Source organism: Haliotis rufescens, unplaced genomic scaffold (assembly GCF_023055435.1).
Source record: "Haliotis rufescens isolate VD_foot unplaced genomic scaffold, xgHalRufe1.0.p SCAF_12, whole genome shotgun sequence".
In the NCBI taxonomy this organism is placed as follows: domain Eukaryota; kingdom Metazoa; phylum Mollusca; class Gastropoda; order Lepetellida; family Haliotidae; genus Haliotis; species Haliotis rufescens.
The window spans coordinates 14,709,946-14,721,245 of NW_025963802.1; the positions used below are offsets into that span (position 1 = coordinate 14,709,946).

Genomic DNA, 11,300 nt, shown 5'->3' on the forward strand with positions numbered 1-11,300 from the left:
GTACAAGCACACACACACACGCACACACAGACCGCCTCCGTGGTCTAGTGGTTGAGCGTCGCCCGGAGAGCGGAAGGTCCGGGGTTCGATCCCCGGCCGCGACATACCAAAAGACGTTAAAAGATGGTACTTGTTGTTAACCTGTTTTGCGCTCGACATTAAGGGGCTAAAACAAGGACTGGTCGGCTCGGAGTCAGGTTTGTGTGTCTGAGAGGGATATTCAAGTTAAACTGCGGCAAGGTATCTCAGTGTGCAAGCACTTTAAATGTGCATCAGTCCGGACTAGTACAATCAGCCACACACGTGCCTGCACGTCGCTATATAAGTGCAATAATCTTGGACTCGACGTTAAACCCAATTTCACCTCACTTAAACCCCATATCACCCCACCTCACCCTTTAAGTTTACATTGCAAAAATGACCAAAGCAGGTTTAAATCCAACAAACTCCCTCACATTCCCGTCTTCATCCTACACAACACGGTTATCAAACTTAGATGCAGAATAATCTCGAAAACCAAATCAATTAAGCATTCCCGGTCGAATTCGTGTGGAGATAAGAGCCCCTTTAAGACGTGAACGACATCAAGGCTTATCGAGACACAGACTAAACCTGAGGATACGGGTTGATGAGCTCAGCAAAATGCAGACAGTGTTTACCGGCTTACCGTCCATAAGACCGCACGCACTTAACATTTGTACTTAACGTCAAACAGCCAGGAGACACACCCGTATAGGACAACACAGCTATGTCCAGTGTGTCGCGCCGCTGTCACTACAATCTTCAACAGTTTGGTGTGATGTTCTCGCCATGACATCCAGTTTTGTGCATTGATCTACATATATGACCCCTCTCCTTGCACGCTATCCCTGCGTCGCCATGTTGGCGCACCTCGTGCGAATTACCACCTTTTGCTAAGACCTTTTGCCAGACAGGGTAACAAGTACCATCTTTCAACGTCTTTTGGTATGACGTACCCGGGTCTTCCGCTCTCCGGGCGGACTCTCTACCACTAGGCCAAGGAGGCGGGCTTGATAACACGTAAGAGGGTGTGATATGTGTATGACATGTGAGAGGAGATGTTTGCTTCGTGCGCCTTCACGATGTCAGTCATGTTTGGTGCCAGTGAATGAGTGAGTGAGTGAGTTGGATTTAACGCCTTTTTACAGCATCACGGCGTGTCAGCTTGAATTCGGAGGAAAGCCCGAAATGATGCAGGTTTTAAACGCTTACCACTCTGCTGAAACCCACGAGTACGAGTATGCCGCTGACAAACCTAAAAACATAATCGGAACGAACCGGGATTCGAACCCACAATTGTAAGTTTCTGGCGTGCCCAAGGGAGGCAACTCTGCACAGCAAATAGTGGCACCTCAGACGACAAGGTCACTCCTGTCACCCAAGCCATCCGTGATTTTACACATCAGAACCTTTTTCACAAATTGGCAAATGTCACCAAATCTTTGTTTTCCTTTATGTTTTCATGAAGCAATAAGTTCAACAAAATAATATGCGATCATGGCGGCAAAAGTTTAATAAATATAACTATTTGGTAAAAGTCCGGACTTTCTTGACCTAACTTATTGACCCACATTGACCTAACCTATTATAAACGGATCTTTTGTCGAACAAAACGAAAAGACATTGCTTACATTGAAAGAAGAAAACGTTCACATGGCATGTTTTGAATTATGCATAATTCATGAGTTTTCTTCCACAGCGACACTGGAAACTATAACGTTAAATGAATCATAACAGCCTATATTCTGGTTCTGTAACGGTTCCCTCAATGAAGTAATTGTCATACTTGGTGGACATCCGATCCTCGATTTAGCTGTCTCTGAACTATTCTTACGTAGGATACCTTTTTGGTCCAGAAATATTTTCTGACCAAAACTATCAGCTATCAGAGTGCAGAAAAGATGTTGAACCTTTAGTTATTATGACATTTCGCATGATGTCAGCCTACAGCTACATCCCAAGAGATCTACTGGGGCACCGTAATCACAACCGGCCAACAACTTTAGGCATAAACACAAACCCAAAGAAGATCCGCGTTACAATTGGTCTTCAGCAACTTGTAAGAGGCAACTAACGGGATTGGGTGGTCATGCTCGCTGACTTGGTCAATACATGTCATCGTATCCGAATTGCGTAGATCGATGCTCATGATGTCAATTTCTGGGTTGTCTGGTCCAAACTTGATCATTCCAGACCGCCGTCATACAGCGGCGTTAAACAGAAAACAAACAAAGAAACAAACCCTTTTTCAATAAAAAATGTCAAAACAATAAATGACAATCACACCTAAACAGCAAACGAAGATGACATCAGAGCCGCCAAATACCTTATTGGCAATCGGCTCGTATTGAAGAATATAGTAAGCGGAATAAGCCGAGTGGTCCCGATTGACCTCATGAGGTGGAGTTGTCCGACCCTGTGTACGTGCTGTGACATTGCTGCGAAAAACAATAAACAAACTAATCATCCTATCTAGATAATGTTTAATGACATCACACATCATTTTTCCCAGCATCTATAAGTTCGACAGCCATCTGAGTAAATGAGATACGATGAATGTTTCCATGACGTAAATGAATAGATTTCAACAGTTGCTCAACCGAAGTTACTTCCCTGCCCACTATGTACGATGACGTAACGCGACATCCTCGATTATCCAGGGTATGATATCTCCATTCTATTATGATGTTTGTTTGTTTGTTTGTTTGTTATTGAAAGCCGCACTCAGCAGTACTCCAGTTTTATGACGACAGTCTGTAAATAATTGAATCTGGACTGGAGAATCCAGTGATTGACATCATGAGCATCGATCCACGCATCCATCAACCAAGTCAACGAGCTGGTGAACACCCTGGACCTACTACCACAGCTCATTGGGTAAATCTTTCTAATTACACTTTCATTCAATTTTGATAAATAGCCTGTATAATGTGTTAGGTACATGTAGGTCGATTTGGGAAGATTCCCGTATCCATAAATTCTGATATTTCTCTCGCACACATGGCATTTATCATCATAATAAGTGGAGTGAGTGAGTGAGTGAGTGAGTTGGGTTTAACGCCGCTTTTAACAGTATTCCAGTCATATCACGGCGTTCATAATAAGTGGAGATGACACAGCACGGAATGGAGTATCGGTCACGGTATGTTGTTTCAACGTCCTGGTTATAGTGACAACGCTCGGGACACGTCTTTCCTTGTCATGATCTGCTTACAAATTTTATAATAATCCTTAATTCGGCGATGATGATTACCCTAATCCTAACATGATTTATAACCTTTTCGGTTATATCCCCACAAATTATTCGTTAATCTCAACATCTGTTAATCCGGATGAAATTAATTAAACCGTTACAGGGTTTAACTGAACATAAACACGGCGTCATACAGTGAAGCATTCTTCATGTTGTATTGTCTAATTATTACACTTTTTCTAACACTTTCATTCCGCTTATAACGGAACAATGCTGGTACGACTCCTACTGGATATATTGTGTTGCACACATTGCAGCATGCGTGCAACTTTTGCAACTGATAGGACGTACGTGGTTCATAACATGTAAACTTATAAGTGGGTGAGTGAGTGAAAGAATTAGATTTTACGCCGCCCTTTGTAATATTGCAGCAATATCAATGAGGGGATACCAGAAATGGGGTGACACATCGTGCCCTAGTGGAGAATCCAACTCGGGGCTTCTGCGTGAAGAGCGAACGCGAACCACTACGTTACCCCAACACCCGTTTAAGGTTGACAAATGATGATATACTTTTTTAATGTCGCTGTTTCAATATTAAAGTCTATTTTTAAACAATGAATATACATTTCAAATGGAATCATTTTAGAATTCGATATGACTGCGCCGCACGGAGATTTTAGTTTGGATGATTTCGTTCAATCCCGCTTTGAGAGAAAAGCTGATTGATCCCGGAGCACTGTAACGAGATACATCTCGAGAATACACAGCCAAGTGCTTCCATTGAAACTGCTTAACTATAACGAGTAAACGCATGGCGGCGATTTGTACAGAAAGATCAAGTGATATTCCCTTGTGTGGATTTACCATTGAGGTTGTAAATGGATACCAATCATGCACATTGTCCCCCTGATCCACCCAGTAGCACCCCAGGGCGGAGTTGTTACGCCCCATTACATCCCGACACTGGGGCCCACGGACAGCGCTCCCTGGGAGACGGTAAGAGGTAGTAACATTGATCAGCCGTATAGTGTTACGTGTCGATTCCCAAATTGAACCAATATGTTAACCCAGAAATCTGTACGTAAAAGAACTTAGTGTGAAACCAGTGAACAAAACAACAAGTGGTATACAATCAACAAATGTAATACAGAATTAACTTAGTTTGCAAGTCATGGCAGTGGTCAGTACCAGATAGTGGTGATAATAATATATATTCACCCAGAGGCGACAGTGGTTAAACTTCCGAGATGGGCTGGGCAGGGAATCAGGGATGATGAGTGATCCTCACCTGAATGCTGGTTCCGATGTGAAAAATGCGTGAGAGATACGTAAACACGCTCTTGTTCCCTTACAGTCTAACCAGCTACTGGAAAGTTGCACATAGTGCAATCACAACATAAAACATTCTCCATGTTTCCATCACATACTATCACCGTGGTGGTATACCGGACCGGAAGTTTACTCACCGCACAAATATAGTAACATCCTGACGACTGATCACTGTCCAAACAAAATGCAACGAGCGTCTACCGAATCTCAACACAAAACATTGCAACACAGCCACAATTACTGGCAAACAACAAAGGCAACTATGCTTGTCGTAAGAGGCGACTAACAGGATCGGGTGGTCAGGCTCGCTAACTTGGTTGATGCATGTCATCGTACCCCGATTGGATCGATGTTCATGGTGTCAATCACTGGATTGTCTTGTCCAGACTTGATTATTTACAGACCGCCGTCATATAGCTGGGATATTGCCGAGTGCGGCGTTAAACAACAAACAAACAAACAAATAATAGTTCACCGAAATCATATACATGTACATATCATTTAAATTGTGTTCATTCTTTAATTAGATAAATATTTCAGACATAATACATACGGGAGTAAAAATGAAGCTTTTGACACATCACGTAATCTCATTATACATGTAGTAATGCAGGATCGTGTCTCGAATCTGTGCCTATTAAATGTCAACATGAACGAGAGATCTTAGTCCGTATGTGGTGTTGTTTAAGATAAGCTCCATACACTATCGGATGTTTTAATATTCTAAAAGAACATATAATGGATATCTTGAAACATTGCCCAGTAGACATCGATCTGTGAAGGCGTCGCTCCAATGCTTATAGATAGTACACAGATCCATGTTGATATACATGTGTATAATATGCGAGTGCATACAACACTTCAGATTAGATTGTCCCTCCGACTCTGGTACAACCCGTTCAATCTGTTGCTGTTATTTACAATAGTTCACAAACACATCACAGTTGTAGGTATTTTATATCACCGATCTCTATGTTGCTACATATTACATATAAGTACCGCCGATAATCTGAGATAAGCTGTAAGCCCTGGGTCTTATATTCAAGTCGATAGCCAGTCCGCCAAACCGAGGCTAGATAGGGACACAATATGGCTGATGCCATGGACGATTTAACACAATGCACGATCAGATATTCTCGTCAGCTTGACTAAGTTACACGACCACGGGAGTACTTATATGTCGATACACTACAGAACGTATTGTTCAGCTGGCGAGAAATACAACTAAGAGGCACGGAATCGTAACATGGAGGTCTTAATCTGCGGCATTAATTCCCCACCATTAATATGGCGTGTGCGGGAGGCGAGCAGATCGGCCAGCTACCACACCTCTATCGCAGGCGCAGGAACCACATTGTATGGAGATTAATGAACTCGCCAGATTAGATTTGCTCCGACCCTGTTGCCTAGAGGGGCAGTCATACAACGTATTGGACACACGAGGGGTGTACGTGTTCCGGGGCAGATGGGCCATCTCTCTCCCAAGCAGAGTGTAACACGTGCGAGATAGCATCAGTGAAGGGTGTGGGATCCTGCCCTATAATGTGCGGTGCATTGTTGAGGGACAATACTTCAGAGGAAATGACGTTTCTGGCAATAGGTGTTTACAACTTTGACAAGGACACGTGTCACTGATGCTAACGTTGTATTCAATGGAACAAGGTCCTGGTAACATTATATCAGGTTATATTTATCCGCCACCTTGCAATGTTGTGTCGTCTTGCAGTTATAGGCTTGGAACCAGAGGAGCTACACCAGTTACTGACGCTGATGCCAAGTGTACACTTTCTACATGTATACCTATGCTCCTGTAACCCCTACAACATTGAAAACAACAGAGATAACTAACTGACAAGTCCATAGGAAAGGTTCATATATATCGGTATGTCTGGACACAGAAGAGGACTGGAAATTGCATGAGAGTGTGTGTGAAATGCTTACTGACCAGTTGACCAACAAGGAAGTGGAACCTATTTGAGGCGGTATTTCTGTATTCACTGGAGTGTGAGGGAAACATGTATTCGTCACTAGTCACCGGATTTATGTCAGGGATTATTCAAGCCATTACACATTAGCTCAAGACACGCCAGTAAACTAAACACGAAGACTGTATTGTGGGTGTGGGTCCATGTGATAATCCTTGTTTACCGGTCACCAAGTGCTTTGTACAAACATCCTCAGGCAAACGCTTGACAAGAAGGAGGATTAATGTTGACAGGCTTCCGAAGAGGCATGTCTTGCTAGGACGAAAAGGAAAGAAGTATCTGAACATTTGATTTTGCAAATCATTATAATGCCAACGTCTGCGAGTCGACGTTTGTCCTCTTCGCGACCCCGCACCACCCAGAGCTCTGCGGGGAGGTTGAGTGCCCGTCAGGCGGTTGGGAGGGAAGAGGCCCGACCGGGAGAGTATGAGATAGAACTTCTGGAGTATGAGTGGCCTGACCTGCCGCCCATCCCCAATATGAAGGATGCCATTACGAGAAGGCGAGTCAGCAACGGCATTACATATCTACTTCCGGTAGACAAGGGTAAAAACTCCATCAACAGTCATTTCAGGACGGACCTGAGAGCCATGTTTCAGGAGCCATATGCAAGTGATGATCTAAAATATGATGACGGCAGAGTTAAACTTAGTGCCAAGGTTCACTTCACATCAAATACAGCTGACACTAAATGGACACAAGATCACTTACGATCACTTCCGGTTGAACTTAATGCTAATTCTGAGCAGGTCCGGAAGTTGTATACTCGGTCTGCTCCCTCCAGTGCTACTGCAAGTAGAAGGATGGGTATCGACCCTGGTAAGTTAAGAAACAGGTCAAACCTATACCTGCCTATTAAGGCACGGATTCCACCGGAAGCCATTAAAATCAGAAAGGAAGTAGAGCAAATCATCAAGTGTGTGCAAGAGGATGACGGTGAATATGACGAATCTGAAAATGCTCTGCACGAGGACCACCTGCAAGATACGACTGTTCCAGACAGGAGAAAAACGCTCGTCCTTGACGACACCATGGTGATGGAAGGCATCCAAAGCATGTCAAATCTGGCATTGAAGTGTCAAAATTCGCCCTACGGGAAACAACACTTCAACTCCTATGAGGAGTTGCGGACGGCTAAACCTCCACGGATTGTCATCCCCGGTGCCTTCAAGTCACAGTTCTTGTCGGACGAGAAGAACCAGGACATTTGGGACTGGTTACATGACGGGGATGCGCTGAACGACTTTGAGTACTTCCTGTCAGTGTGTGGTTGAGGATGTTGTGCGTGTGGGACCTTTTATTATCTCTACAGCAAGCGGATGTCGTGCACGTACAACTCAAGAGACACAGATGTATACATACTCCCACGATTCAAACAATCGGACGCAAGTATGGGAATTTCGCTTTACTTCCTGATTTAAACTGGTTAATGTAGAGCCTATTTTCGGCCAAACGCATCGTCATAACCTCACAGTAGTACTAAGTGGATTCAAGGGAAGTGTTGGCGTGTTGATGATGGGATAGAAGCTCCGTAAAAGACTTTTTCTTAATCCTCTAGACAATACCTGACTGGATATACTGGATTGGGAACGGTAATGACCTTCTGTCTTAATGTCTTGGAAGGGCCTGACCATGGTTTACGTTACCCCCTCTCGTGACTGTGTTGAACTGAAGCAACCATGACATGGTTGAATGAGGTTATAGTTCCTGGAATCAACCAACATTGCTATCATGCATGTGAAATATAACATCGGAGTGATTGGCTCCACATCCGGATCAGAATAGGTCTTCAGCAACCCTGCTTGTTGTAAGACGCGACTGATCGGGTGATCAGGAAGCTGATTTGTTCGATGTATATCATCGTATCCCAATTGCGTAGGTCGATGCTCATGATATCAATCACTGGATTGACTGGTCCAGACTTGATTATTTACTGACAGCCGTCATATAGCTGGAATATTGCTGAGTGTGGCGTGAAAAAACAAGCAAAAGGTTTTGCTGCATCGCTTGATATTAGATGCATGTATAGAAATGATTTATGTATCCTATGAGTGAACTACTACCGTACAAAGTATTAATACTGGTTGAATACTCACAACCGTGTGCCTCATATATGATGTGTTCATTTACCATTTATCAAGGGAATTAATTGGTTGATCTCCAAAACTGAAGAAGGAACACGCAGTTCAACCACTTCCTTCAGGAGCGGAAGTGACGACACGCAGCTATAAGTTGTAACTATCTTTGTTTCATCACGAGCACGATCCGTGTCAAGGCGCGTCCATAATTGGGATCCTTTCAACATGAAGTGGACGAATGTGTGAGTGAGTGAGCTGGGTTTTACGCCGCTTTGAACATTATGTCCAATATAATGGCGTGTAATAATGAAAGCCGACGTAAAGTGACGCAGATTGTCGACGTTTTTCACCATAATATAATCAACGACCAACCAATCGTCATAAACAGGCGAGACTGAGATTGGAAACCACAAACGACCAATCCAAGAACGATAGCGGCCCTTCGATTCCTTTAAAATCAGTGAGTGAGTATGTTAGCCTTCAGCCGTTTTTCTGCAATATTCATGTCATGGGTTTTGTCACAATGTACCCTGCGGAAAGTTTAACCTTGGTGTGGGGGACGTACGACTTAACCAGATGGTACCATGTGTCGACTTCCCCGACAGTGGCCCGACGTGACAGTGCAGGTTCCTGGAACCACAGAGTAACCGTCCGGCGAGTACAAATTATTACGGCTATTTTGAATGTTTATGCATCTATCATGGAATTAGTAGCTGCTTTACAAATATTTCGGTTAGGCATCATGAATTTACGATGATGTTAAATGGACTTCCTATCTTTCTTGTTTGAGATGTAAATGTGTCTGAAGATTTTGAATATGTGTTTTTGATTGAAACGATAAAAAGGCAAATATTCAAATAAATCCTTCTTACTGCATTATCTGAGAGACGTGTGCAATATATCAAACCAGACCGACGTCAACTCGTGGCTTTCAATTCAATTCTGCGACAACCAGATGGATTCTAGATACATCTCGAAAAATGAATGTTCATTCAAATGATGACTCATCCAACTCGGGACAAATTGCATCTATATTCACTGCACTGACAAGTCATCTCAATACACACCAATCCGTCCCGGGATATACGATAGTCATTTCCTGTGTACCAATCTGTCCCGGGACGGACACAACTAATTAATTGACAACTTATCCACCCCAAGACATACAATACTCATTTCTTGACTCCCGAACCCCCCCCCCCCCCCCCCCCCCCCCCCCACACACACACACACACACACATGCAATACTCCTTTCTTGACTACCAATCCATTCCAAGACATGCAATACTCATTTTGTAACTACCAACCCACCCCAGGACATACAATTCTCATTTCTTAACTACCAATCCACCCCAGGACATACAATACTCATTTTTTAACTACCAACCCACCCCAAGACATACAATGCTCCTTTTTTGACTACCAATCCACCCCAGGAGATACAATACTCCTTTCTTGACTACCAATCCACCCCAAGACATACAATACTCCTTTCTTGACTACCAACCAACCCCAGAACATACAATACTCATTTCGTAACTACCAACCCACCCATGGACATACAATGTTCATTTCTTAACTACCAATCCACCCTAGGACATACAATACTCATTTCTTAACTACCAATCCACCCCAGGACATACAATACTCATTTCTGGACTACCAATCCACCCCAGGACATACAATACTCATTTCTTAACTACCAATCCACCCCAGGACATACAATACTCACCGTTTAACTACCAACCCAACCCAGGACATACATTACTCCTTTCGTGACTACCAACCATCCCCAGGACATACAATACTCATTTCTTGAATACCAACCCCAGGACATACAATACTCATTTCGTAACTACCAATCCACCCCAGGACATACAATACTCATTTCTTGAATACCAACCCCAGGACATACAATACTCCTTTCTTAACTACCAATCCACCCCAGGACATACAATACTCCTTTCGTGACTACCAACCATCCCCAGGACATACAATACTCATTTCGTAACTACCAACCCACCCTAGGACATACAATACTCATTTCTTAACTACCAATCCACCCCAGGACATACAATACTCACCGTTTAACTACCAACCCAACCCAGGACATACATTACTCCTTTCGTGACTACCAACCATCCCCAGGACATACAATACTCATTTCGTAACTACCAACCCACCCTAGGACATACAATACTCATTTCTTGACTACCAATCCACCCTAGGACGTACAATGCTCCTTTCTTGACTACCAATCCACCCCAGGACATACAATACTCATTTCTGGACTACCAATCCACCCCAGGAGATACAATGATCCTTTCTTGACTACCAACCCAACCCTGGACATATTATACTCATTACTTAACTACCAAACTAACCCAGGACGTACAATACTCATTTCGTAACTCCCAACCAACCCATGGACATACAATACTCATTTCTGGACTACCAATCAACCCTTGGACATACAATTCTCCTTTCTTGACTACCAACCCACCCCAGGACATACAATACTCATTTCTTGACTACCAATCCACCCCAGGACATATTATACTAATTTCTTGAATACCAACCCCAGGACATACAATACTCATTTCGTAACTACCAATCCATCCTAGGACGTACAATGCTCATTTCTTGACTACCAACCAACCCATGGACATACAATACTCATTTCTGGACTAC

The 11,300-nt window shown here is 43.3% G+C and overlaps 1 protein-coding gene across 1 annotated transcript; it reads left to right on the forward strand.

The window, feature by feature from the left end:
* The first annotated feature begins 5,635 nt into the window (after positions 1-5,635).
* LOC124119580 lies at positions 5,636-9,495 on the forward strand. Its single transcript, XM_046482134.2, has one exon. It carries the CDS (start codon positions 6,840-6,842, stop codon positions 7,803-7,805), a length of 966 nt encoding a protein of 321 aa, XP_046338090.2. The 5' UTR covers positions 5,636-6,839; the 3' UTR covers positions 7,806-9,495.
* Positions 9,496-11,300: the final 1,805 nt, after the last annotated feature.